The 25,954-nt window shown below is 47.7% G+C and overlaps 7 protein-coding genes and 2 pseudogenes across 9 annotated transcripts in view; 6 read left to right on the forward strand and 3 right to left on the reverse strand.

Moving 5' to 3' along the window:
* Nucleotides 1-3,340, forward strand: part of CNG01160 (hypothetical protein) — a 3,577-nt gene extending 237 nt beyond the window's left edge. The window contains exons 1-3 of the mRNA XM_571788.2: nt 1-396; nt 531-620; nt 672-3,340. The exon at nt 1-396 is cut by the window's left edge and continues 237 nt beyond it. Coding sequence (XP_571788.1) covers nt 1-396; nt 531-620; nt 672-2,657 — 2,472 coding nt within the window. The 3' untranslated portion in view covers nt 2,658-3,340. The remainder of the gene's footprint in view (nt 397-530; nt 621-671) is intronic.
* Nucleotides 3,341-3,392: 52 nt separating this feature from the next.
* On the reverse strand, nt 3,393-5,363 carry CNG01180 (annotated as a pseudogene).
* Nucleotides 3,422-5,645, forward strand: CNG01170 (hypothetical protein). Its single transcript, XM_024657512.1, has 4 exons — nt 3,422-3,907; nt 3,967-4,543; nt 4,604-5,140; nt 5,195-5,645. Exons 1-4 carry the CDS (start codon nt 3,526-3,528, stop codon nt 5,469-5,471), a joined length of 1,773 nt encoding a protein of 590 aa, XP_024513178.1. The 5' UTR covers nt 3,422-3,525; the 3' UTR covers nt 5,472-5,645.
* Nucleotides 5,383-6,741, reverse strand: CNG01190 (conserved hypothetical protein). The gene is made up of 4 exons (XM_571792.2): nt 6,425-6,741; nt 6,186-6,373; nt 5,999-6,133; nt 5,383-5,944 (listed from the first exon to the last, which is right to left on the reverse strand). The coding sequence occupies exons 1-4, from the start codon at nt 6,678-6,680 to the stop codon at nt 5,552-5,554; spliced, it is 972 nt and encodes a 323-aa protein (XP_571792.2). The 5' UTR covers nt 6,681-6,741; the 3' UTR covers nt 5,383-5,551.
* Nucleotides 6,742-9,772: 3,031 nt separating this feature from the next.
* Nucleotides 9,773-12,621, forward strand: CNG01200 (conserved hypothetical protein). Its single transcript, XM_024657513.1, has 5 exons — nt 9,773-10,270; nt 10,325-10,687; nt 10,736-11,732; nt 11,787-12,231; nt 12,284-12,621. The coding sequence occupies exons 1-5, from the start codon at nt 9,986-9,988 to the stop codon at nt 12,327-12,329; spliced, it is 2,136 nt and encodes a 711-aa protein (XP_024513180.1). The 5' UTR covers nt 9,773-9,985; the 3' UTR covers nt 12,330-12,621.
* A 201-nt stretch (nt 12,622-12,822) lies between these two features.
* Nucleotides 12,823-15,339, forward strand: CNG01210 (conserved hypothetical protein). The gene is made up of 7 exons (XM_571796.2): nt 12,823-13,218; nt 13,277-13,452; nt 13,497-13,705; nt 13,757-14,306; nt 14,355-14,440; nt 14,493-14,748; nt 14,800-15,339. Exons 1-7 carry the CDS (start codon nt 12,852-12,854, stop codon nt 15,286-15,288), a joined length of 2,133 nt encoding a protein of 710 aa, XP_571796.1. The 5' UTR covers nt 12,823-12,851; the 3' UTR covers nt 15,289-15,339.
* Nucleotides 15,340-15,913: 574 nt separating this feature from the next.
* On the forward strand, nt 15,914-17,841 carry CNG01215 (annotated as a pseudogene).
* A 424-nt stretch (nt 17,842-18,265) lies between these two features.
* On the reverse strand, nt 18,266-20,309 carry CNG01220 (expressed protein). Its single transcript, XM_024657514.1, has 3 exons — nt 19,199-20,309; nt 18,803-19,134; nt 18,266-18,755 (listed from the first exon to the last, which is right to left on the reverse strand). The coding sequence occupies exon 1, from the start codon at nt 20,242-20,244 to the stop codon at nt 19,210-19,212; it is 1,035 nt and encodes a 344-aa protein (XP_024513183.1). The 5' UTR covers nt 20,245-20,309; the 3' UTR covers nt 18,266-18,755; nt 18,803-19,134; nt 19,199-19,209.
* Nucleotides 20,310-20,489: 180 nt separating this feature from the next.
* CNG01230 (conserved hypothetical protein) lies at nt 20,490-25,747 on the forward strand. 3 transcript variants are annotated; one of them, XM_024657515.1, is made up of 26 exons: nt 20,490-20,775; nt 20,827-21,106; nt 21,153-21,542; nt 21,593-21,646; nt 21,702-22,098; nt 22,161-22,360; nt 22,420-22,559; nt 22,601-22,715; nt 22,778-22,971; nt 23,030-23,144; nt 23,212-23,400; nt 23,469-23,610; nt 23,669-23,788; nt 23,848-23,856; nt 23,908-24,007; nt 24,062-24,090; nt 24,148-24,266; nt 24,322-24,342; nt 24,397-24,495; nt 24,559-24,563; nt 24,616-24,697; nt 24,753-24,809; nt 24,865-25,022; nt 25,085-25,405; nt 25,463-25,572; nt 25,624-25,747. In XM_024657515.1, the coding sequence occupies exons 2-25, from the start codon at nt 20,897-20,899 to the stop codon at nt 25,566-25,568; spliced, it is 3,372 nt and encodes a 1,123-aa protein (XP_024513184.1). In that variant the 5' UTR covers nt 20,490-20,775; nt 20,827-20,896; the 3' UTR covers nt 25,569-25,572; nt 25,624-25,747. The 3 variants fall into 3 exon arrangements, with proteins under 3 accessions (XP_024513184.1, XP_024514529.1, XP_024514530.1); XM_024658605.1 differs by lacking the exon at nt 25,624-25,747 and having other exon boundaries at nt 25,463-25,612; XM_024658606.1 differs by lacking the exon at nt 25,624-25,747 and having other exon boundaries at nt 20,844-21,106; nt 25,463-25,612.
* Nucleotides 25,748-25,954: the final 207 nt, after the last annotated feature.

Raw genomic sequence — 25,954 nt, forward strand, 5'->3', positions numbered from 1 at the left:
TCCGCCTCATACTCACAATACCGCGATCCAGATACCGACGCGTCTCTGTCATTCGATACTGATGTTCCTATCGAGACTCAGAGCTGTATGAGTGAAGACTACTTGGATTCTGGTAGTGACATTGAAAGCGTTGTCGACGCCGGTTCTGACAACCAATTGGCGGACGATGAAGACGACGAAGTGGACATTGATACTGCTTTACAAGAAAGTGCGTCGTTACCTCGAACGCCGATTCTATTTGCTGGAAAGAAACGAGCCAGGGACTGGGAGCAAACCCTAGAGGGTGACGGGGATGATGAGGCAGAGGCAGAGGTGGTTTTAGGGTGGCCTGTTAGAAAGGGAAAGAGTGGAAAGAGTAAGGCTGTTGGCAGAAAACCTAACAAGTTTGCCAAAAGGGTGGGTTTATTTCATGTTCCTGCACGGCGCCTCCTAGTGGCCTGATCATCGACGCGTTATGCCTCTGTAATTGAATATATATCGAGAATGCGTTGAAGGGAACTTTGAGTATCGACTAACATTTGGAATTATAGCTTTCAACGTCTAGCAATGAGAAGATGGCGCCCGCACAAATGGGACGTGTCGTTTCCATGGGTGGTATAACCAAAGGCATCAGCGATTTGGCAAGTTCATATTAACTTTATTCATCATACGTAACTAATCTGTATCTATAGAGTGCCTCTAGCACCATCATTTCTATGAACGTTGACATCGCACACGCGAACCCTACACAAGACTCGGCGCATACATCTGAAGCCATCTCTCGCGCTGCTGGCTGTAGAATCACTTCTAGGCGTCTCAAAAACCGCCATAACTGTTCTAACAAGCGAGAGAAGCGCAAGCGAGGCACTCGTCATTTTCAACAGCTTACTGCGAGCGATGATCCCTTTGTCACTCTTCCTGTTTTGCAGAACTGGAAAGGTCTACAGCGGTTCAACACCGAGGTTTCTGAAATGGATGTCAGCGAGGCTGAGACGGATAGTCGGTATGACAGCGATGCTACGATGAAGTCTGCCTCGGATATTGAAAGGTCGACCATTGATGTCATTGTTCCCCGCGCTGTTGTCAAGTCAGATGTTCGCCCTCGATACGAGCCAGAGCAGCCTCTCAGCAACAAGCAACTCGCATCCCTCGATTGTGAGCTCACTAAATCTAGTCGAGGTATCCAGCGCCTTCCTCGTCATCGCAATTTCCCCGTCCGTGCTGCTGGTCAACATGGCACTTCCCAGCTTCGTCGTACATCTCCCACCTCCCTTCTTCCCGCCCGACAAGTCATGACTCGCCGTGGCTCCCTTCGCGCACCTCTTCGAGACTCTTTCAGAGACTATCTCGACAATATCCGGCCTGGTGCAGATCGACGCGTTCCGGGAAGGTGCGAGTTTACTCCAGTCATGTCAGGGGAACTCTTCATCGCTCTTCTTCGTGCTAAGGCAGTTGCGCGCAAAGCTCGCCGTGACGCAATTAAAGCTTTCAACGAGAGGACTAAAGATGGCGCCTGGCGCGCCTGGGTCGGCAATTATGCTCTGAGAGAGTTCATTCCTCCCGTGAGACAGTGGTGGCTTGAAGACTTGGCTCCTCAAGATGAAGAGGCCGCGGTCGAAAACCTTCTTCCCACCGACGAAATTAGGGAGCTCCCTTCGTCTTCTTTGGCTGACTGTACATACGAATCGCAGCCTCCTACTCGCAAGCGCACGCATAGCGAGACACTGATGTCTGACTCTATGCCCGCGGAAGTGCCTGCTCCAGATCGTCAAGTCCGTCAGCGCACTGTGATCGAGCCATACAACGCATCTAGCCTCCGTCGTCAACGTGCATTTGAGACAGCTCGTCGAGTTCGCGAAGCGGCCCAGCAAAGTCTCCTGGAGATGCTTCGCCTTGAAGCTGAGAGGATTGCTCATGAAAGAGAGGAAGAAGAAAGATTGCGAGAAGAGGCAAGGTCGGCGGAGTTCAGAGCGGCTCAGGAGGAGGCGGATGCAAGGATTGCCAGAGAGTTAGAGTTAGAGGAAGCCGCCATCAATAACGGCCCTGAAGTTGAGAGCGTGGACGATGAACCCGACGAGCCTCGTCGAGCGCCAAGTCCTGCCATCACCGAAGCTTCTATCCGTTCGGATCCTCCACCGTACGAGCCTCCTTCTCAACCCCGGAACGAACCTTCTGCGTCGCCTTCAGCCCGATACATCCCCTATCGTTCTCGACCTCGTACACCCCCTCGCGGACCCGAGTCGCTTCCGACATACACTCTCGACCGCTGGTCGGCGAGCTCTCCTCCTCCCCCACCTCCGTACAATGCTCAGACCGATAGGCAAACCATCATTGCACCAAGAATTGTCCCCGAAGAGGAAGCACCTCGAGAACATGAAGTCTACCATTTTGGTGGTATTGTTCGACGATGTTCTTCCGCTCGACGAGATACAAGTCCGGGACCTGCTCATCGAATTGCTGGTGCGTATCCCGGTCCCTCGCAGCAGGTCAGGATCATCGCTCCCGTTCCCGAGAGACCTCATGTCGATGCTGCGCGAGCATTTGAGGTTGCAGTTGATTTGGAAGAAGGAGAGGATGTCGAGCAGGAAATTTGGGAGGAGGAAAGAGGGGAGGATGAGCCACAGCCCGTCGGCGCTTTGCAGAGAGTTTTGAGGTTTGTTTGGGGTCGAAGGCAATGAGCATGATACGCTGAGGCTGGTCCTTGAGCTAAAAATTTCCTTGGTTCTATCTTTTCAACGTAGAATACACGCAATTTTATAACGACAGGCAAACAACAAATGTTTACTATTATTCAACCAACCTCAAAGTCTTCTCGTCAACGTCATGTTGCGATAGGTATCATATCACATAATATGGTCTTTCATGAGTTTTGGTTGCATATTTCTTCTGGGATTCTCGTAACCATTTAAGCCCATAGAATAATCAAACTTCCGTTGCTTACCGTTCCAAAACTAAGAACATTCTGGGGGCTCAGATCATAATCATAGCTACATAAGGGCGTGTTGTGACCATTTATTTGTACATGTGTAAATACCTCGCTGTCTGCAGTGCCACCCCGCCATTCGTTAGTCGTTGCTGCACTTTCCGATGGTTACGTATGTTGCACCCTTCAGCCACGATCAGCAATGATTTTGGCCATGCTGATGGGAAAATCGAAACCCGGGATTCAATTTCGTTCCTTGTAGTTCACTACCTCCACCTCCTCCACATTCCACTTTGCATCCATATTCCACTTTATTTGCCTCCACTTTGGAAAACCTCCACCTTCCTTGTGAGGCGGCGACGTCAGATATGTTTACGTAAGTAACCACATGCGGCGCTTCTTGTGCGGCGGGTGGGAAGTGAGATGGAGGTGGATGATGGTGGAGGTGGAGGTGGAGGCTGCCCATTTTGTATGAAGATGATATGATGAAAAAAGATAATGCTGTAGTAAAGTAGCCACCATCGATTGCATATAAAGTAAGGGTCGGGGTGTCAAGAGGAGAGTCCTCCATTTGACCAATTATTTTCTCTTAGTGAGGCTCATTTAGTCCCGCACCGAACATCATGTCGAACAAAGCTCAGACCGCCCTCTTCTTCTCCGTACACCAGTTATCCAACCAGCCACAGCACGAAGACCCCCACGCATCTTATCAACCGTCAACTACGTCTACTATAGCTCCAGAAATTGAAGAAAAGGCATTGTCTACTTCGAAGACGCCTTCTTTAAAGGTCGATCATTTTTCAAACGACGCCAAAAATGAGGAGAATGGGGGAGACATTGACGGAGAGAATGACTCACTCAGGACAAGCGGAGAAGGCCAACTTGGAATTACAGACGAGAAAGAAGACCAAATACCATCTCGCCATGGTGGATTAGGAATTAAAGTCTCTCAAAGGAAGAAATGGGGACTTTTAGCTCTTTTCAGCCTGTCTCTTGTCATTGATCGTGAGTCAGATCACAGAGTCTATTCCCGGCAGCCCTCCAACTGATGGTTTCCATTGCAGAATGGTGTCTGGCTGCTTTCTATATCCTCACTCCCCCTATCACCGACTCTATGCAAGTTCCCTTCGCCCAACAATCATGGGTCATCACCTCCTACACAGTCACCTTCGCCGCTACTCTCCTGTTCTGGGGCCGAGTCTCCGACCTCTACTCTGCTGCACCTGTCTTCTCTTACGGTATTGTCACCCTCGGGGTATTGAACTTGATCATCTCCTTCCTGCCGGAGAGATATTCTTTCTTCATTTTTCGGGCGCTGTCTGGAATAGCAGGTAGTTCTTCTGTGCCCTCTGCTTATAGGCTTATCATCGCTGTATTTGAGCCTCATGAGCTGAACAAGGCTTTTACTATCTATGCTATGAGCGGCGCTCTTGCGAATTCTACAGGAAATATTATTGCTGGAATCATTATGTTGATCCCTTCTGGCGGACAAGGTGAAGCTTGGAGGTGGTTCTTCAGGATCATATCGGCTATTGTATTGCCCGTGGGAGTGTGGTCAATATTTTGGATTCCAAGAAGCAGGGGTGAGAATTCCGATGTAAACGATAAATTGGCAAGAATGGATCTTCCGGGATGCTTCATGTGAGTCAAATATTCGACGAATAGTTTACTGAATGAATACTTACGGAAACATATGTGCAGGATGTTAGTGGCGATCGTTCTCTTGATCCTCTCTTTAACTCTCGGCGCCTCAAACGGCTGGTCAACGCCCGGGTTCATCGCACCTCTCATCATATCGGCCATTATTTTCCCAGCGTTCTTTGTCTGGGAATCCCGCATCAAGTCCACCCACGCACTCCTCCCACCATCAATATGGCATTATCATAATTTTACCCTTTGGGTCGTCTTTGCTCTCCTGGGCTATACCTGGTGGTCGGTTAACTTTTTCGCACTCATTGAGTATTGGTTGGAATATATGGGTGAAAAGGCGATCATCGTCTCATTGAGAGTCTTGGCGGAAGGCGTAACTCCAATGGTAGTCACCATCGTCCTCACTAAATGGGGGCGCTTGATGGAATTCCCCAGGATCTCGATCACATTTGGCGGTCTGCTGGGCATAGCGGCGTATATCATGTTCATATTCTCTGGCACGCATGTTGGGAGAGATTACTGGCGATACATGTTTCCAGCCATGCTTTTTGGGGCAGCAGGGATGTGCATTGTCTTTACCGCTACAAGGTGAGTTTCCACCCAAAGATCTCAACGCTTCCTACTGATCTGATTCAAACCAAGTGTTGGTGCGATGTGCGCTGTTCCTGCAAGCATTGGGGGCGTAGCGGGCGCTACTTTGCAAGTGTCTTTTCAAGTAGGAGCTGCTGTATCCTTTGCGGTGCAAGCTGGACTGTTTACCATCAATGAAGGTGGGATATCCAATTTTGACAATCTCAAAGCTTCATTCTACTTTGAGTTGGGTTTCATTGCGTTATGGGTGATTGGTTTCTTGGTGTTCTATAAACCAAAGAATACAGAGGTGTCCGGGGATACAGAAAGAATTGCGGCTGGTCATTAGAACAAATCCTAATTATTGATACCTGGTCGGTATAAGCATATCCTGATAGATGTCGTCGTAAGCATGTATAATTATACTCTCTAAGCTCTTTGGGTCGAATCAGGCTCAGAAGGCCATCCCCCATGATTGGCATTCTTCTCCCTAGCATCCTGCTCAGCCTTCTGAACAAGTCCCCAAACCTCCCCAGCCTCGCCAGAATCTCGGTCATCAAGCGCCTTAATTTCCCTCCCAAACGTTTCGCCAAACCTGGGCATAATAGACCTGGCCACATCCTGCACACTCGGCAACTTTGACGGCATTATCCGGTCCCGCATTGCGCCCCGGGTAATCAGGTTGTGTAATGACACCGCGCGAACGTCTGCGAGGCCACAAGCCATGACGAGGTCGAACCAGGCAATAGGTTCGGGGGTAATGTTCATAGCGAAACCGTGAGAAGTTATGCGGTGGCGGAGATGAATACCTATGGAGGCAACCTGAAGAACAAGATTAGCCAAACATGCATGCAATCGGGTGATAATAAAATTTACCTTTTCGGTGGGAGAAGAGAAGACTCCAACGTGTCCGTCGGGATGAGGTGCAAGGATGGTGTCAAGAGCCGAGGTATCTCGGACATAATTACCAAGCATAGCTTGCAAAAACTCGACATAACATCGTGTAGGAGTCTGTAGTTATTCGTTAACAGGAGATCACTTATCATCATCAGGCGGCACTCACTTCCATGACATTCAAATCCAGTATAGGGTACCCAACTAGTTGTCCAGGGCCGTGGTAGGTCACTTGTCCCCCTCTTTTTGTAATGAAAAAGCTAGCTCCAACATTTTGCACCTTTTTTTCTTCCGGATGAAGTTCATTGGGATTAGGCGTGTTGTCTCGTCTGCCGGTAGTGTATGTTGGCGTATGTTCTACGACACTTTCGTCAGCTTATACATTTCTTGGAAAAAGTCTGAATGTACCTAAGAGAAGGATGATATCCCCAAGACCCTTACTGCCTATAGGATCCTTGCTCTTTGCCGCCAGCCTTCGATCGATTATGTCGTTTTGCAATTTCAGCCCGATTGGGTACGGCAGAGGTTCCTTGAAGATATGATATCGCAAAGGTGGAAGAGATGAAGAAGCGGAGACTGATGATGAGCCTATTGGGCATGAAGCTGGTCCCAGTGACAGATTCTTGGCTTCACTGGAGAAGAGGCGGGCGAGTGAACGAGACATTGTAAGGTGAGGCGGTATTTCCTTCCTGAACGACAAATCAACGCAAAGGAATTGGGCGAAAGTCCTACGCGGATCAGAGAGTGGAGGGAGATGTTCCGATGGACGACATTGTGTTACGTAATAATCCCAAGCCTGGTGCCAGTGCCCGAGAAGTATCGAATTCAGCGCGAAACGAACGAACAACACAACGATTCGAGTCTCGTTATCATCATTCCCGCATTCTATACAGTGATCCATCTTTTACCAACGCCCCCACAATTTCCTTCATTTCTCTCAGCTCAACCCCTCGTCTTGAGAAACATTAAGAACATGACTATCCAGACCACACACCATCCTGTTTCAAACTGTCGTGATTGCCTGGACATCTTCTTGAAGTTGCTAAGTACGTAATACAGTCTTTTTGGACGGTAGAAAGGTTGTCCTGGATGTCTAGAGTACCGGCCTGGATAGATACTTGGAGGAGGGCATCCGAATGTCGGCCATCTCGGATGGGATAGAGGTCGTCACTCCTACGTTATCTTTATGTCATCTGATCATACCACTCAGGTAGAACTTACTTATTCATGTTGACCAGCGCCATACCCGACTCTGTGAGTATGATGAATCCTGAGGAAAGGGACTTCCAGTGTCATATGCCGGTTTGTGTCTTTTGAATAGATAATGGGAACAAGGCCCTTATGAAGCAGATCGGGCCAATGACCACTCTGAGGCGAGGGGTCGGGTCATTGGCGTCACTCACATTGCCAGGATAATGGCAACGATATGAAGTGATAGGTTGAGGTAGAATCCTGACCATCGCCACCAAGGACGACTCTCTTTTACTGATATCAAGATTTGAAGCTGGAAAATGGCCTCGTGAAGGGAAAAAAAGTAGGATGAGGATGATGAAGATGATAACAAGAGCGATAAACACAGTGGAAGACCAGCCAGAAATCGGTCTCAAAGTCAAAAAGGGGACGAGCAGGATTGTAGCTGTGAAAATTCTGCACATCGTCATCAATCATAATGATGCTAACTACGATAAAGAAAAACATGTAATTGAGCCAATCATGTCAAGCCTCATCTCTCTTTTGTTGGTGACGTTTACGTCATGGCCTCTAATCTTTGGAGTATACTTCACTGATCCCAAGGATAGTGAAAAAATTATAACAACTATCAACCGGAAACGGAAGAATCATCAACAGGTCGACATAGACCCGTTGCAATCTTGCCCGTAGTAGCAGCTGTCGCGCCGGCCATTGCGTACTGGATGAAAGCCTTCTTCAACTCTTCCGTCTCAGAGTTGTCCATTATTTGATGGAACGCGGGTTGGACGGCCTGCGAGGCTCGATATCGCCCAAAAGCTGAAGAAGAATGTTTCTCGTTAGGAGAAAGGTCATGATGCTGATGAACTTCAAAGAAATGAATTAGAGTATGAAGGCCTGTTTTGCCGAGAAGAGTCTAACATGCGTCCCTAAAAAGAAGTAATGCCGCAAAAGTGAGAGCATAAGAGGTGATAATTCAGGATTGCTAAGAGAATGGCAGGTAAAGATCATCGACGATGGGCATGGTGATGATGAAGGATGCGGCAAGATACCATTGTATCCGGCGGCCCGCCACGGTGATACATCACTAGCGATCAACAAAAGCGCGACGCTACCCAAGATATGAGTGTGAATGGGATGGCTGGCTTTGGATCCCCAACAAAGGTCAGGGAAGTATTTGAATGCTTGCCATCACAAGGTTTTAGAAATATGTCTTTTAGAGTATCAATATCCATGTGTCCTTTCAAGCTCACTCTTTGTTTTGTTAGCACACTCCACACTACCTTCTCATGCGTTATTTCCATTGCAGTTGGGACTAAAATGCTTAGTAAGTGGGAAATGGAGGCGAAGGAGATTTCGTGGTCTAAGGCATGCTGATTAGATTGTTGGAAGAGAAGTCGGTCAAGTCACAAAGCTCGCAATTCTCAGGAAATGCTGAGGAAGAGGGAGGATTTGCCCAACAGAGCTGCTCGACCACAATGGCCCTGGTCCTCATTTTAATTATCGGTGTATCGCTGTTTTTGAGACCTATAAATGAAGGTCTGAAGCCAAAACCCCCTTCAATAAAGCAAACATTGCCGCCAATCGACATCATGCTGCCTGCTACTGTCGCAGCTACCAGCGAGACAAACGCCAGCTTTGTTGATAGAAGCACCTAGCCTCTCGCAGTTATGATGGGGTTGAATTAAACACCACATAATCGCAAGTATCATCTCCATCTCACCCATGGACTTTCTCTGTCTCTCCTCTTCATTTGACTTCCATGGTTTCAAAATGCCTATCGCACCTATTTCTACTTACGTCTCCCATGAAAAAAGCAACCTCCATTATTTGTGCTATTGAGCGCTAATATCTTGCCTATATATATGCAGGTGCTGTTAGTCGCAGCTGCTCTATGCTTTGGCTGACGCAAGCCCCTTTGAGCCTACTCCATGCTTGGCTCATCATTGGTTTTGAAATTCGAATGTCGAAAAACAGAAAACGCGTAATAAGCTGAAGCTGCGACATATCATATCAAGGTCCAGGGCAGAAAGTAGGAACAAGAACCAAACGCGTTCGTCGGCTGTCCGGGATAGCGTGCTTTTTATCCGGCAATTAAGCTGAAGGCAAAACTTTATTTTTTGCCAAACCTCCGAGAAGCCCTGCTGGCCCTGAAATTGTTCCTGGTTGTTTACAACAAAAACAACAAGATGTTTGCGCGTCGGCCTGTGCTATATATCCTTACTTTGGCACGACGAAATAGAGAATGACAAATATGTGGGCATCTCTGGTGGCAAGAGAATATTCAATGCTGAATCTGACGCTCCACTGCCTAGTAATCAAGAGCCCATGTCGAGACAAGCCCTGTGTCCCAAAGCCACATGATGTAAAACCGATCAAGATATAAGATTAAAAGTGGTGAAAAAAAAAGAAAACAAACAGAAGAAAAGAAACGGAGAACAACAGAAGGGTAGATGACTTCAGGGCACATTCACATATCTGTTCCTGACAGCTTCTCTCTTTCGGCTTCCGCAACGCTGAAGAGAGGAATTAATATTTGCCTTGCCAGTTGTTGTGTTCGCTCTGCACACTCAAACGTCCTCCCAAACAGTTATAAAGCCCAAAGGTGTAGATAGCCTTGTTAAGCTGGCCTTGACTTTTTGTCCACACTCACTGTCACTCTTTTGCAGAACATCTCTATAATCGACAGGGATCGACAAGGCCCCAGTAATATTCACAACTTGCGACGCGACTGACATCACTCTGGACCTGTCAAACCGGCGTTAAGAATCAACGCACGCAATGTACAGTCAACTCCTCGTCCTTGCTCTGGCATTCATGACTTCTGTCGATGCCCGTCCTAGGCTTGAACGACAATCGAAGTATCATCGCAGATCACTCATCGAAAAACGGGCGACATCGGCGACGAGCGTCTCTGGATGGTCCTACATCGGGTGTTATAAAGATAATGGAGACCGAACGCTCAACGGTGACAAGAAGATCAGCACAACCATGACTCCTTCCGTTTGCATCAGCTATTGCTCTGGGCTTGGCTATTCCTATGCCGGTCTTGAGTACTATGACGAGGTATGCCGAGCATTGTATCTTGTAGTCATCATACGGAGCTGACGTTTCTCTTAGTGTTACTGCGGTAACTCCTTAGATTCCTCCAAAACTTCTGACGATAGCCAATGTCAATTTGCTTGTGCTGGTGACAGTTCTCAGAAATGCGGCGGTGTCTATCAGCTCGGTATCTATCAACTCGGCGGCTCAACAACCACGACGTCCTCTACCACAACCAAAGCTAGTTCGACTACCTCCACTTCTGCTGCCGCTACCAGCACTTCTGCTGCTGCCACATTCGTTGGATGCTACAAGGATAACGGCGACAACCGAACGTTGAACGGCAGCAAGAAGGTTAGTAGCTCTGTGACACCTTCTGTCTGCAATAGTTACTGCTCGGGTCTTGGATATACTTATGCTGGAACTGAATCCTATAATGAGGTGAGCATTGGTATAAACTTTCCAGCTGAATATTCACCTTCTTCATAGTGCTACTGCGGTAACACCCTTGATTCGTCAAAGGCCGCCGACAATAGTCAATGTCAATTTGCTTGTGCTGGTGACAGCTCTCAGAAATGCGGCGGTGCCTATTACGTCGGTGTCTATCAGCTCGGCAATTCAGTAACTACGACGTCGACAACGTCCAAAGCTTCATCTACTACTACTGCCAGCACCAGCGTAACCGTCTCTGCTAACGCTGCCGTCACCAGCACTGTCGGTGTGGCAGCGGTCCCCAGCGCTTCAAGCACTAAGGCCCTCTACGCTCACCATATGGTCGGCAACACCTACTCTTACATACAATCCATTTGGGCCAACGATATCTCTCTTGCCTCTGCTGCCGGTATCGACGGTTTCGCCCTCAACTACGGTATTGATACATGGCAGCCTGCCCGTATTGCCGATGCCTATGCTGCTGCCAAGGCACAAGGATCCTTCAAGCTTTTCTTGTCGCTCGATGTCTCTTCTTTGAGTTGTTCTACAGCGTCTGACGCAGCCACTCACGTAGCCAGCATCGCAACCTACGCCACCCACTCTGCTCAAGCCACATATAACGGTAAAGTTCTCGTCTCGACATTCTCCGGTGAATCCTGTACTTTCGGCCAAGGATCTGTCTCGGCTGGGTGGACCTACTTCCGCTCCCTTTTAACGGCCAAGGGCATTTCGATCTATTTCCTCCCTTCTATTTTCTCCGATATCTCAACGTTCTCCAGCAACTCTTGGATGGACGGCGAATTCAACTGGAATGGTGGCTGGCCTACAGGCAGTACCGCTCTTAGCACTTCTTCTGACATTTCATATATGTCAGCGTTGGGCAGCAAGGGTTACATGGCCCCTGTGTCCCCGTGCTTCTTCACTTACTATTCCCCGTCAAGTTACAACAAGGACTGGATTTACAGGTCAGACGACTGGCTCTTGGCAAGGAGGATGGAGCAAATCATCTCTATGAGGAATTCCTTTGACATGGCGGAGATCATCTCTTGGAACGGTGAGAATAGGCAAATCCCGCTATCACCATAGCATACTGATGAAATTTGGTCAGATTACGGAGAGAGTCATTACATTGGTCCTATCCGAGCCGATCAGCCCAACTCTCAGGGATGGACCGCCGGTATGCCCCACACCGCATGGCTCAACCTCATTGCTTATTACGCACCCGCTTTCAAGACCGGATCTTATCCTTCTGCCAGTGATCAAATGATCCTCTGGACCCGCCCTCACCCAAAGGCCGCAACCCCCACGGCTCCGACCTGCGCCCGCCCTTCCTATTGGAACAACACCGATGATAATCTCTACGTCTGGGTTGCCCTCAAGGCGGCCGCTACGGTAACCATTACCAGCGGTAGCAACACTGGTTCCTGGTCCTTACCAGCAGGTGTCAGTAAGATCGGTATTGCAAGCGCCGCTGGTAGCATTACTGGCAAAATTGTGAGAAGCGGCACGACAGTGAAGAGCTATGACTCTAGTGGATCCTTCAGCTATACTCTGTGAGTCAATATTAAATGTACTGGGGATGATCGCTCACATTTTCCAATACAGGACTCCCACTGATTATAACTATAACTATTTCGTTGCCGCTGTCTGAAAATCTTTTTTCATCTTCTACTATCTATTTCCTTATTTCACTAAATGAGATTTTAATCGCAGAAATATCTATATATGTCTATCTTCTGAGCGAGGTTAGTGATTTCAATAGCTTCATTTCAGGTTAGCTTCCAATATACCAGTGCGTCATACCATCAAACAACATAGAATTTGATTTTAGTCCCTGTTTTCGTTTTCGCCATACCCTTTCATGTCTTCGTATGCTGTATCAGCTAGTAATGAGGATGAATCAGGACACTTATTAATGACGGAGAGCAACAACGAAAACAAGGCTGCGCCGGCCTTCGCGATTTTGATTTGAGACCGGGTAGACACTTAGGCTTACGTAAACCAAGATGGCCCTTGATATGCTGCTGCCAATATTGCGCTGAGTGGAGGTTGAAAAAAGTTCCGTTTCGACCGTGGGAAAGCTGTCAGCTTTCAGATTTCCCAGATTTCTGAAAGGCGTCGGATTACTTGCTGCAAAGGAAATCCTTAAATACACTTTCGCAACTTCCTCAAAATGACAGTCGACATGAGCACTGCCAAGGAGGTCAAGCTTCTCACTCTACTCAACGTCAGCGCCGTCAAGCGACCCCGTGAACTCGACCTCCCGGGCGGCCACCGTTCATCGCCTTCCCTCAAAGGCACTTCAACTCAGCAGAACTCAGAAGACGGCGAGTCCAAGAAACGCAGGAAGAGTGTAGTTTGGGGCGGAGAGGTTGGACCGAGTGGTAGCCACTATTTGAAGGGCAGCGGTAAAAGAGAAAAGGGAAAGGCCAAGGAAAAGACCGTTGAGATGAATGAAAATTCCGCAAACGGCGATGCTGCCGAGATCGTGGAGGACGATGACGAGCAATCAGACAAAGAGGAGGAAGCTATAACCTCTGGTAGGTTAAGGATCCTGCCTGAAGATTTCGCTAATGGGAAATGGGATATGCCACACAGATCTCTTCAACATTCACTTTAGCGCAGCTCCTCCAATTCTGACTTCTGAGGCTCTGTCATCAGCCGAAGGCAACCAATGGAAGTCTGAGAGGAAGAGCTTGAAAGGATTTGGCAGGGTGGTAGAACTGACCCCTGAGAAATCTGCGTTTGGGTTTGTTGAAAATCAGAAGACAAGAGTGAGTACATTACCTCTTTGTAGTCTTAGCTGACGCCCTTTCAGATCACTCCTTCTCTCCTGCCAGCCATCAAGGATTCTTCAGCTACCATCCCCCTTTTGTCAACATACTTGTCCCATTTGGGAACATACAAGGACTATTATCTTCACTCGCTCGACGGTGAAGCAGACGGCTCAGAAACGCAATTGATTGGTCAACACAAGGAGGCCATGAGGAAAGCTGCTGTTATCCATTCTGTCAATCATGTTCTCAAGTATGTAACATGGCCATTTAGATAATTATGACGCTAATGATTATACAACAGGACTCGAAGAAGAATTATTCGAAACAACGAAAAATTGGCTCACGCTGCCTCATCAGACAACTCCACATCGGTTGCGGAGCCTCCTCGAGACCAATCTTTTATCCGCCCTAAGGTCTTGTTCCTTCTTCCCACTCGATCGCTTGCTCTTAGCTATATCAAGACCCACCTCTTCCCTCTCGCTCCTGCCGGTACTCAGATTGAGAACCAGCGATCCTTCGTCTCCTCTTTCTCTCTGCCTCAGGACGAGGAAGATCCTCTCGCCAATCCTTCTACCAGCGCCGACTTCCCCATAGACCATCTCGTGAACTTCCGCGGAAACAGTGACGACAATTTTCGATTCGGCATCAAGATTACTAGGAAAGCTTGGAGAGTGGTCATGATGCCTGCGAACGAAGAGAAGTTGATTGATTGTGATATCCTAATTTCAAGTCCTCTTGGTTTCAAAATGGCAGCTGAAAGGGAAGACAGCACAGATTTGCTGAGTAGTTTGGAAATTTGCATTGTGGACGGTGTGGATGTGATGCAGATGCAGAACTGGGAACATGTTCAGGTGAATTTCATTAATAAACTCCCAGCTCGAAAGCCTAATTCTGTGTAGTTCATCTTTAACAATATCAACCAAATCCCCAAGAGCCCTCATGGCTGTGACTTTTCGCGAGTCAAACCCTGGTATCTCGAATCACAGTACGTCCGAAATTTAGCCGAGTGCATTCATCTGACTGGTATCTATTTCCAGAGCCAAGTACCTCCGACAAACTATTATCTTCGGCAGATATGACACCGTAGAGGCGCGTGCGCTTTTCAACAGGTCTTGTCACAACTTGCAAGGCAAGGTGCGAAGTGAGAGGAACGATTTTGGTGGAGTTATGGACCGAGTCAGGCCTGGTGTGCGACAGGTGTTTGAACGCTTTGATTTGGAAGGACCCAAGGGTATGAATGGAGAGGCTGCTGTTGATGAGGTCGAGAAGAGATTGAAATTTTTTACCGAAAACGTGAGTGTCCCCTGTCTGTATTGCATCCTGGATGTTGATAGTTCGTTGCAGACAATCCCTGCACTTCTTCGGGCCGCCATCTCCCGACAGAACACACTGATCGTTATTCCCTCGTACTTCGACTTTGTGAGAGTTACCAACTACCTCCGAAAGGCCGACAAGGTGTCTTTCGCTGCCATCTCTGAATATTCCTCCAACGCCGAAATCAGTCGCGCCCGTACACTCTTTTTCAAGGGCAAGAAGGCTTTCCTTATTGTTACCGAACGTTTCCACTTTTACCGACGCTACAAGATCCGAGGCGCAAAGACCATTGTCTTTTACTCTCTTCCGGACCATGCTCAGTTCTATTCAGAATTCATGGACACCCCATTCTTAGCATCAAAGAACAAGTCGGAGGACGAAGTTGACATCGACGAAGCGGAAGTATCTAGCAGGGTGTTGTACTCTAGGTTTGATGCCCTCAAATTGGAACGTGTGGTGGGCAGCGAAAATGCCCGGAAGCTGTTGAAGACTAGTGAAAGTCGATTTGAATTCATCTAGAGTCTTGTAGTTGAGATGATGTATCTAGTATGCACTATCGATACTTATTCGGCGATTAACCGAGGTGAACACTCTAATGTGATTCCTTTCTCATCACCAGGCTTCCCTTACTCATCCTTCTTTCTGCTTCGACCCACTATGAGTTTGGTGTCGTTACAATACCTTTGGCTCTTCGTTTCTTTTTTCCCATTCCATTGTTCTGATAAATCCGGAGGCATTACTATAAGGTTGTGAATAAGAGATGGTTGCGATAGTAACCCTGGTGCATCTTTTGATTCTCACAAACAATTTTTCGTATACATATTGGTTTCGCTTGCTACAATAATTACCCCAACATCGCAGATCATGGCAGAGAAACAGAAGAAATCACTTACTCTTTTCAAGGAATCCATACAAATACCTTCAACCACTGGACGATCTATCGTAGCCGATGACGATAAGCAGACCAGACGAACTCGTGATACCGGTATCGATCTCTTGTCCCATGGAATGCTCAAACTCTATACGATCTGTTCGGTCGTTCTGATATCGACTATCATGTCGGGGTACTCACTTTATCTTTTTAGTTGCTGAGTTTTGGCCTTAGATACGCGGTGAGCGCGATGACCGCAATGAAGTGGGTATAATAAGATCCTGCAAGTCGGCCTTCCTATGCTGAAAGGGTGTACAATGCCATGGATACTTTCAAGGATTATTGGGGCTTTGTTAGTGGAGAGGTCAGTTGAATATTATGTGCCCGGTTACACGATCAGCTGCTGAACCCAATCAACAGGTTTCTACAGGTATAAGTTTGGACGAGACAAGATGGATCGGATTAAGCTGACTCGACTCCCTGCAGATCGTATTTGCCATGTGGCCTATAGGAGCTTGCAGCACTTTCTGGGTTGGTCCTATTCTCGTAGGTCGTTGGATAAGAGTAATTTGAAGGGCCGTTTGATCGATCCATTTCATGCAGGTGGACAGATTTGGTCGAAGAGGTGGGATGTTCATTTGTCAGTATCATCAGCAACCTCTTGCCAGCATTGACAGTCATGGCCTCACTAAACTCCCCTTAGGTTCTTTGATCGCCATTTGCGGCACATCCCTCGTATCGATCGCTCGAAATTTTGGGATGTCCCTAACCGGAAGAGGTTTACTGGGTATCGCTGTTGGTATGTTCCAGCCAGGTAAGGGTTTGATTCTAATTCGGCAACAGTATGATCAAGGGTGAACATAGACGATGCTCCGTACGTCGTGGAGCTGGCTCCTCCTCTCAACCGTGGCCTGATTGCTGGTGAGTTGCGGTGATGCGTTCTTCAAGAAGTGACGTGACTCAAGCCATCCTTTTTCAGGCTTTTTTAACACGCGATTATACTCTCCTTAACTGAAGATGTGTGTAGTGCTGATGGGCAAGTGAATGTTCTAGTTCGTGGTGTAAGTTCTCCAGCCAAGCTTGATTTGGCATGATTGACATGATCGGAAAAATGTTTGGAAGTGCTTTGGCTACCATAGTTTCTATATTCACGAATGAAATCAACTCAGCCAAGGGTTAGAGATTGTCGATATATATGTATCTGGCTGATTTGAAGTGATTCGCCTAGGGCTGACTCTACTTTCACAATCCAACATATCCCCAGACTAGCGTCAACCCTCTCAGAACTGATAATGGCGCTTATAATGGCGCTTATTGGGACCTATTACTCAGACAGCCTAGGACGCCGACCCATGCTTATTGCAGGTACGACCGCCTGCGCGACTCCTGGCTCTTGCTATGGTGTGCTCGGCTATAGCTACCCATGGAGCCGCAACTGTTCCTTCTTCCGACTTTAACCAAGCGGCGGCAAAAGGTGCCATCGCCTCTTTAGTCCTCTTCTATGGCGCATACGGCTGGACCTATATCCCTTTACTAGCCGTGTATGGTCCTGAAGTTTTGAGCACCGAACAGAGGTCGATGGGAATGGGTATAGCGGTGCTCTCACTGAACTTTTCTTGTTAGTCAAGAACAATCTGTTGGAATTCAGTAACCAATACTCACCATTCAAGTTTGGCGCTTCTAGTACAACTGACTACTCCGATTTGTAAGTCCATGAGGCCATATAATGAAATCTCGACAGATATACATTAGCATTGGAAAGGTAAGTCATCGCAGTCTGCAACGCCAAATCAACGCGATCGTGCTGATCCATTTGGCGATTGGTTGGTAAACGTATATGCCGTGAGTATGTTGGGACATTTTTGAAGCCATCGCGTGGTATTTCTTAGCTGTGGAGACCAAGGGCCGGACGCGTAGGTTCCATTACAGAAGACGATACAACCGCTGATACTTGGCTTAGTGGAAGGGCTCGATGATGTAGGGTTGGCTCACTCACTTGTCCAAAAGTTATACTGACATAAAGGTGATGGACTACTTTTGATAGATTTTTGAATCTCTTGTCCAGTACAGGCGTCTTTGGACGTTGCTCGATCTCGCACGCTGATCCCGGGAGAAGAAGAGAAGGCTGGGGTGGCCGAGAACGAGTCCGGTTCTCGTTATATCTAAATTAGCTAAGCCAAAGCATTCTTATATGTATTCGTGGATCGAATTACGCAACCAGGTGTATGTATAGAAGAGATGGTTGATTAAAATAGTGGGGATTGATTTGTACGTTGTCCAACTGTGAGGGTGCTGGAGGAATTGAATATCCCCGGAAATGTACCCACGAACAAACAAACCGAACAAACACCCGCGCAAAGCCCATAAATCAATGTGCCGGCATTTGACTGGTGTACGTACATAATTTAATGGGGATTGTCATAATCGAAAGCGTTAGTGTCGATCATGTTCGTTAGGCTTGTAACCATAAGCTAGTCATGCCGCTGACTACCTGCATTGGCACTAGACCATCAAGCGAAAGAAGAGACGGGCACCACATTCTTCAGGGATGTCGTAACTGCACATAGCGCCTTCATCTGTGCGTAGCTAGCTTTGGAATCATTATTTAAATAATAATTGCCTTTACTAATCAATTCATTCTTAGTGTCTTCACCCGGTCCTCCATCTTGAACCAGACATCTGGAGTTTATCTTTTGAAACAGCCTACACACCCCATCCTGTGACAAACATGTTGAATACTGGCCGATAACTGTCACAGTTTCGCACCATAGGTCCTAGCACAAGCAGCGGGAGAAACCCCAACCCAAAGCTGAAAAGAGGGACTCATGCGTTAAGGTGCAACTAGAGACTGAAGTTCCGAGCAAATGAAGGAGTGCCTCAAAAGAGACCTTCATCATCAATGAATTATGCGCCTCAATCCAGCCATTTTTTTCTGTCACTGTCTCACTACTCATACTTGTCAAAGATGGTACCTTCGAGAAGCTGAGGAAGATCAGGACAATTCAGGCGACTATTTGTTGAGAGGAAACGTAAATGGGTTATGACGGAACTGACATTTTGCAACAAGCAAAAGGTATGGCGGACTCAAGGAGACTTCTTGTGATCCACACTCTTTCTACCAGTCCGAATCAACTAAAACAATACATAGCAAATGTGTCTTACATTCTCCGCCCAAGATGCTCGAGACCTTCCAACCCCGACTTGCCAGCTCTAGATATAACGTCACATTCTCCTAGAGAAGCAGATGACCAAAGAGTCGTGGCATCTACATCATCTTTACATGTGGGTTGTTATCCAGGTCTGACGCACAATGTAGGTTGCACTGCCTCCAAATTCTGATCCCTTAAACACACACCAACTGATTCGGTTGTTCATGATATATGCAGTTGAGATGAGTCGAAGAGGTGGATGGTTAGACAGATGATTGTTGACTAATAGCCCAGGCCCGCGACTGTGAAATTCGAGGGATGACGTTGGACGGTGATAAGGGGGCACTTTGTACAAATCCGACAAGTTTAGCGCATGTTGTTTTCATACATCGGAGATGTACAGACTCACAGTATTGCTGTTTACGATAATACCCATGGAGCCATCTCCTCCGGATCGAACTCCCCTTTCCAGTCCTCTTTTCCCAAGTATTCTCCAAACGACATGAACCTTAGGCTTTCCAATCGCTTGCCCAGTCTGGCCAGTTCTCCTCGCCTCCGCGAGATTTGCTCAATCTTGCGCTTCACCGCCGCTGCCACCTCCCCTTCTCTTTCCTGATAGCTAACATAGGCAACACAGTCTCCGTTTTCAGATACTACAGGGTATATTGACCCAGCATTGCAGATTGTCAACCTATCTGCTTCGGCAAGAGAACACATGACTAGCTGGTCGATGATATTGTCGTAATCCGCAAGAGGTGCCTCCGCCCACCAACCTGAATCTGGACCTTCTGTCCAGAAGACAATGACGGTCTCTGTCCCAGGTTCGATCGGAGACTCTGAAGTACGCCGATGGGATCTAAGAGCATCCTGGTTGATCTCTGATAAATTCCGGAGTTTGGGTACTACCACTACAACCTTTTGCACTTTGCGTAACAAGTCTCGGGGGGCAAAGGTATACGAATTGCCGGCAGAGATAGCGGTGACATTTCGCATGACGAGTTTTTGGGGCGACATATTGGGTATCCACGGGCAGTTGAACCAGCCGCCTTCGAACATGTTGGGACCCATCCATACTCTTAGGACGTTGAGTGAAGGAAACTCTATCCCTAGTCCCCTCCACCGAGAGCAAGCGGTCGCTAGGAAACCGTTGCATCCCTGATGTTTCTCAATGTTGAGGACCTTGACCATAGCCAGAAGCTCACGCTTCAGATCACGTTCTGAACCATCTTCCATGATTATCGGTCCGAAGCTCGCGCCGTAGAGGAAAGCGTCAGCTTCGTTTGGGATAAGTCGGATGTTTGAGTATAAATAAGGGGAGGCGAAGTTGAAGAACTTCCAGCTGACTTGCATACAACGAGAGAGGGTTTGCCTGTCGGCGAATGAAAGGATGACAGGGAGGACATCGGGGTGAGTCATGATGGGTGACGTCGTCAGAGATGTGGTTATTAGGGTCATCTCCGGCGATCTAAGAGGGTGATGAAGTGGAGGAGTATAGATGTACAATCTGGCAAGAAGGATCGAAGCAAGTGAGTGGCTCATAGTAACAGTCGAGCCGACGTCCCGGACCTGGACATCGAGAACACTTCCGGTCCTTCTTCTATCTAGCGGCGATGGCCGCTGTCTGAAGTTCGTTCTTTGTCCGACTTTTGTTGTTTCGGGAATGATCGTTCGTTCCTGTGCTGGTCAGCCGCATTACAGCTCGCCCCTCTCACCTCCCCCTCTCCTTATCCGGGCCTCTTCATCCTCACCTCACGTCAACTTCTGTCACCCGCGCGCTCCTTACAACACACTGCTTCAACACGAGATATCGATCAATCTGGGATCAGTCGGTACTCTGCGAACGTACCACACATTCTTCCTCCCTCAGCGGCAAGAATTAGTCAGGATATTACCCCAGCCACATCAGTATCATTGAGCTGGGAAGCTCCACTAAAACATTCGCCCAATTCTGGCCATCCGCCGACTTCTTCTAGCAGACCATCAACTGTGAGCACGCCCCTTTTTAGCTCCTTTCTATAGCTTCTTGCTCATTTCTAGCTCTTTATGAATTCCAGGCGAAAGCATAGCCCATAGACCCCTACTCTCCCCAGCTGAAATTCCAGTCAAGATGACTTCCACGAAGTATGGTATCCACGCATATCCTCCCAAGTTCTCAGACCCGCAATTCATAAAACGTCTTATGGCCGATTATGGCCAGCGAAGCATGCCCCGTCCCGGAAAGGGGCCAGAACGAACGGAGACAAGTGATGTTGACAGGTTCCAGTTCTGGCCTGACGCAATTGCGATGGGAAGTCTGAAAGGTCGGCAGTTCACACAGGTGAGTGTTCAGCTTTTCTCGATATCGATGTTTCTGACTTACCTAGGTATTCGGAGCGGCTTGTATCAAAGGCTATGACGAAAGAAGCCACGGTCGGTCCATCCTCGCCTTCGACCTCAAGCGTGAAGTACTCGTTATTAAAGCGGAAATGAAGTTGGATCCGAAAATTCTCCCACCAGCTCTAAACCCTCTCTACGCAGAGCTGTCTTTTGACGATATCAACCATCAAGGTATTCATATCACCAAGAGACCTCTACCTGATGGATTGACACAGAAAGATGCCCTTGAAGTCACTGTCACTGTCAGCTGTCGCCGACCGCCAAAGTTTTTTGCGCCTTTCGACCCTGGAGACAAGGCGCCGGACTATATGGCTGGTACCAAGTATCTGATCGACCGAAGGCGGGCGACAGCGTTGGACTTTGCGGTTTCTGGTGTTGTGAGTAAACTCAATTGACTCGTCTTGTGAACCACTAACGAACATCACAGAACGAGCGAGATGCCAATGCTATTCCAGCCATTCCTGAGGGCCCATGTGCTTACGTGAGTCAGTTTCTCATCTCTAACGACCGAATGCTGAGTCATCAGTTTCCAATAGCCAACATTCTGGAACACTTATAGATGGGTTTTTAGAATGGGAACAAGACAGTATGACAAACTCTTGGCTTGTGCTCACAAGATCCGAGCTCTTGCGCAAGCGGATCCAGAAATGGACCTCATGTCTCTTACCAGCGAGCGTGCTCGATGGACGGTTCGTGTGTTGACTGGTGAAGACTTCAAGCGAGTATACGCCCCTCCCGATCTGTCTGCAATCCCCTTCTCCACTAGAACATTGCTGGAAGGTCTCATTGGTCACGGCATCATGGCTCCAAGTGATACAGCAGAGTTGATCGCCATGCTTCGAAAGGTTTCGTCTTCGACTGCTTTCCACGATCGTATATTGGAAGCCTTGTTCAGTCAGCAAAAGATCCGTGACATCAAGCATCTAATTCCCAGTATGTAAAAGTTGGGCTGCCTTGCTCGTGAGTGTTCGCATTCTGACGTTACGGACGTATAGAATTGGCCGCTTTCCTTCGTAGAAGGCCCCCATACATCCAGCCCCATCTCGTCCTTATCCGGACGGTATTAGTTACTCCCACTCGTCTTCTTATCGGTCCACCACAGTATGAACCTTCCAACAGTGTCACCCGACGTTACCATGACAAGCTTGACGGTATCATTCGCGTACAGTTCACAGACGAAGAGGACAGGCTTTTTGTGTGTATTCCCTCCCATTCAATCTTCCCTCGCTTTGACCTGACTGGCCCTTTGTATAGATCGCCGATAACATGAAGCTTATCGATAGCATCAACCCTGCGGTGGGTATTATGGCTCGTGTTCGTCGGGCTTTACAGTTCGGTTTGATCATCGGAGGAGAGACTTTCTATCCCGTCGCTTCTTCCGCTTCCCAACAAAAGTGAGTAAATATACTTTCCTGAACATGACTAATCTTTATAGAGAGCATGCAATGTGGTTCATCAACAATAAGGTCATCGATGGTCTTGAGCTGCGAAACTGGATGGGTACGGTACACGAAACTGTCGTCGCAAAGCATGCTGCGCGAATGGGTCTGGTAAGCTTCCTCTTGTGTAAACAATCACGAATCGCGATCAGTGGCTAATCTGAATGGGTTAGCCCTTCAGCACCAGTCGAATTGTCAACATGAAGATCAACATAGGCGAGGAACTTCCAGATATCGAAAGGAACGGACGATGTTTTACAGATGGGTGCGGCATTGCTGGTCGAGAGGTTTTGAATCAGGCTGCACTAGCGTTGAATGAGAAGGTTGGGATCAACTCTCAACCTTCTGCTATCCAGTTCCGTTTGGGGTAAGCCGTTTCCCCATATTCAGTTCACACGTTTTCTTACTGACGGCATGGTTCCAAGTGGTGCCAAGGGCGTATTGTCTGACTGGTCTCAGCTGGTCAATGAATATGAGATTCGTCTCCGTCCTTCCATGATCAAATTCAAAAGTGATCTTGCGGACCTAAACGTCATCAGAGTAAATCCATACACGTCTCATTCTTTTTCTTGTCGATATATCGCTGATGACGTATGTGCACTCCCAGATTGCCAAGTATCAAGCCGCCTTTTTGAATCGACAGTTTATCAATATCATGTGCGCCAACGGTGTACCCCATGAACTCATCATTGGGATCTTTGAAGATGCTATTGCCGATATTAAGGGCTTTAAGGACCGAGTTTGGAATAATGCAGTAACGGAGAATGATCAACAATTGATTGCGCTCTGTAACGATGTAAGTCGCTAATGCTACTCTCTCCGTTCCATCAGGCTGTGGGCAATGACTGAACTTGACTCCTATAGTTCCCTTTGGCTCAACTCATCAAATCTGGCTTCAACGAAAATCCCTTGCTTCTAGATGTTGCTGCCATCATTGAATGTCGAGCTTTGCAAGACCTCAAATGGCGAGCACGAGTCAAACTTTTGGACGGAGTATACTTGATCGGTATGTACATCAACCGACGTTATAAGGTGCTTGACTATTAATGGAAGCTGCCTCGTAGGTATCGCCGATGAAACTGGGACGCTGAAAGAGGGCGAAGTGTTCTGTCAATTCCAGGAGAATGACGAGTCGCCTCCCAAGATTGTGGTCAACGAAGTCCTTGTCTGTCGAGCTCCTGCCTGTGAGTCATTCTGCGTCTTTGGAACAGAAGCACAGTGTTGATTTGTTTCCTGGTCTCAGTACACCCCGGTATGCTTTGTTCATAGCAGGCTCCTGAAAGTATCACTGATCTCAACATAGGTGATGTCCGTCGAGCGTGGGCTGTCGATAATCCTGAGTTGCGACATCTCAAGAACGTCATCGTCTTTAGCACGCAGGGCATGCGAGACATGCCTAGCATGTAAGTGTATTACTACATGACCTCCGATGAGTGCCTGACAGTGATATTTTTTAGGCTTGGTGGTGGTGATTTAGATGGTGATGGTACGCTTATCGATGCCGTTTTATTGATCTCAAGCGCTGATTTCTGCGTGTTCTCAGATTACACTCTTATCTGGGATCAGCGATTTGTCCAATCTCTCAAAGTCTACGATCCTATGGACTACGAAGCTCCTGATCCTATCAGTGTGAAGCATGTCACTCAAAAGCATTTGAATGAGGTACGTACGCAACGATATTCAAATCTGGCAGAGCCGATTGTTGATGACCTCGTAGAACTTCGTCCAATATATCCTTGTACGCCATGACATTTCCTGAATAAATTGTACGAAAAGTCTGACAATCATACAGAACGACGTCCTTGGACAAGTCGACAACTGCCATTTGGCACTTTCAGATATGTATACGCCTTTTGATCCCAGGTGTCTGCATTTGTCAGAGATTCACTCTGTACGTCGTTCAAGCATCCTTTATGTGCAATGAGCTAACCGTCATACTTCTTTCTTGTCATAGACCGCGTAGGTTTCCATCACTTTCAGCTACTCGACAAAACTTGCTAACACATCCCAGCGTCGACTTTGCCAAAACTGGTCAAGCCGCAGCGCTTGACCCATCCCTTCGTCCGAAGGAGTGGCCTGACTTTATGGACAAGGTATGGTCATTTGCCCGGGGCCAGTTTGGTATTGACGCTGACGTTTCGCTATTAGGATGATGTCAAGGTGGTGTACGAAAGCACAGGTATTCTCGGAAAGATCTTCCGAATTGTAAGCCAATCGCTCATTTGTGCTTTGCATGCTAACGCTCTTACTTGGGAAACAGGTGCAAGCTGATGCACACTTCTCGCCGAGCGATCTTGAACAAATGGGATACCCCACAGACCCTCGTATCACCCGCTTCCCCCTTCACGAGAGTCTTTTGGATAGGTTGAAGCCCCTCAAAGCGAGCTATGAGAGGGATCTACAATACGACATGAGGCGGTGAGTATTCATACAACAAAATGCCTCTGGCATTAGTAACTGCTGACCTGTCTCTCTTAAAGTTACCGCGTGTATGAGCCCGAGATTCCTTCTGGTATTGCCATCCGGAACAAGAGAAGAAAGCGTGTTCGTGACCAAAATTTGAACGAACCGTTACGTGAGGCATACAATCTCCTCGTCAACAATGTTCGAGAGACTGCGCAGAAGATTGTCAATGATTTTGAATTCAAGACGACTCTCACACCCATGCAAGTCGTAGCACGTCATTGCTACGCCCTCACTTACGAAGAAGTTCATGTGAGACAATGGGAACAGGCATTAGCGGAAGGTAAATTCGGAGAAAAACCGGAGGACGACGAAGACTCTGAAAGACTGAGGCCGAAGTACGTGGTTGTAATAAGCCGCTCTGAGCTTTTCGGATAAAGCTGACCTATAAATAGGCCTTTGATTTCGTTCGCTTGGTGTTTCTGTCAGGAGCTTGTTCAGATCGTCTCTCAGTCAGCTTCGACCCCTGTCATCCCAGTCGCCGTCGCTCATTCTGAGTAAAGGTGTAAGGTCATAATCGGTAGGTCTAATGTAATATTTACACACTTTTTTGTAGAAACATAACATTTGGGATTATGTAAGGCTTGGAAGTCTACATGGCGGGATTCATGGATGCAAATCATGCAATTGGTTCGTGATGCTAGCATACTGTAGATTACGTATAACAATAGAGCTGCAGCAAAGCTACAACTGAGTTCTACCCGTTGCTACGCCCTACGATTTTTGGTCATAAGGGGTGGATGCACCTTCTAATTCAGTTGGTGTGAACGGTTTGTGTAGCTGAACTAGGTTGAGCGGAACAAGGTTCGTCCGAGCTGCGATCTATTTACCAAGATCACGCATATAGATACGGACTGGGTTGAGACCAATGCGGCGCATGCTGCTCC

Source organism: Cryptococcus neoformans (genome assembly GCF_000091045.1).
Source record: "Cryptococcus neoformans var. neoformans JEC21 chromosome 7 sequence".
NCBI lineage: Eukaryota > Fungi > Basidiomycota > Tremellomycetes > Tremellales > Cryptococcaceae > Cryptococcus > Cryptococcus deneoformans.

What these genes read in the sequence shown, in the direction of transcription:
- CNG01170 (XM_024657512.1), top strand. Translation starts at nt 3,526, where the DNA reads ATGTCGAACAAAGCTCAGACCGCCCTCTTCTTCTCCGTACACCAGTTA. An exon ending in CCTGTCTCTTGTCATTGATC is followed by an intron (nt 3,908 to 3,966) that starts GTGAGTCAGATC and finishes TTTCCATTGCAG; the next exon opens with AATGGTGTCTGGCTGCTTTC. An exon ending in ATTGTCTTTACCGCTACAAG is followed by an intron (nt 5,141 to 5,194) that starts GTGAGTTTCCAC and finishes ATTCAAACCAAG; the next exon opens with TGTTGGTGCGATGTGCGCTG.
- CNG01190 (XM_571792.2), bottom strand. Translation starts at nt 6,680, where the DNA reads ATGTCTCGTTCACTCGCCCGCCTCTTCTCCAGTGAAGCCAAGAATCTG. An exon ending in TGGATTTGAATGTCATGGAA is followed by an intron (nt 6,134 to 6,185) that starts GTGAGTGCCGCC and finishes GAATAACTACAG; the next exon opens with ACTCCTACACGATGTTATGT. An exon ending in TCTCTTCTCCCACCGAAAAG is followed by an intron (nt 5,945 to 5,998) that starts GTAAATTTTATT and finishes CTTGTTCTTCAG; the next exon opens with GTTGCCTCCATAGGTATTCA.
- CNG01200 (XM_024657513.1), top strand. Translation starts at nt 9,986, where the DNA reads ATGTACAGTCAACTCCTCGTCCTTGCTCTGGCATTCATGACTTCTGTC. An exon ending in GAACTGAATCCTATAATGAG is followed by an intron (nt 10,688 to 10,735) that starts GTGAGCATTGGT and finishes CCTTCTTCATAG; the next exon opens with TGCTACTGCGGTAACACCCT. An exon ending in GGATCCTTCAGCTATACTCT is followed by an intron (nt 12,232 to 12,283) that starts GTGAGTCAATAT and finishes TTTCCAATACAG; the next exon opens with GACTCCCACTGATTATAACT.
- CNG01210 (XM_571796.2), top strand. Translation starts at nt 12,852, where the DNA reads ATGACAGTCGACATGAGCACTGCCAAGGAGGTCAAGCTTCTCACTCTA. An exon ending in AGAACTGGGAACATGTTCAG is followed by an intron (nt 14,307 to 14,354) that starts GTGAATTTCATT and finishes AATTCTGTGTAG; the next exon opens with TTCATCTTTAACAATATCAA. An exon ending in TGAAATTTTTTACCGAAAAC is followed by an intron (nt 14,749 to 14,799) that starts GTGAGTGTCCCC and finishes AGTTCGTTGCAG; the next exon opens with ACAATCCCTGCACTTCTTCG.
- CNG01220 (XM_024657514.1), bottom strand. Translation starts at nt 20,244, where the DNA reads ATGACCCTAATAACCACATCTCTGACGACGTCACCCATCATGACTCAC.
- CNG01230 (XM_024657515.1), top strand. Translation starts at nt 20,897, where the DNA reads ATGACTTCCACGAAGTATGGTATCCACGCATATCCTCCCAAGTTCTCA. An exon ending in TGATTGCGCTCTGTAACGAT is followed by an intron (nt 23,401 to 23,468) that starts GTAAGTCGCTAA and finishes TGACTCCTATAG; the next exon opens with TTCCCTTTGGCTCAACTCAT. An exon ending in ATGCGAGACATGCCTAGCAT is followed by an intron (nt 24,008 to 24,061) that starts GTAAGTGTATTA and finishes GATATTTTTTAG; the next exon opens with GCTTGGTGGTGGTGATTTAG.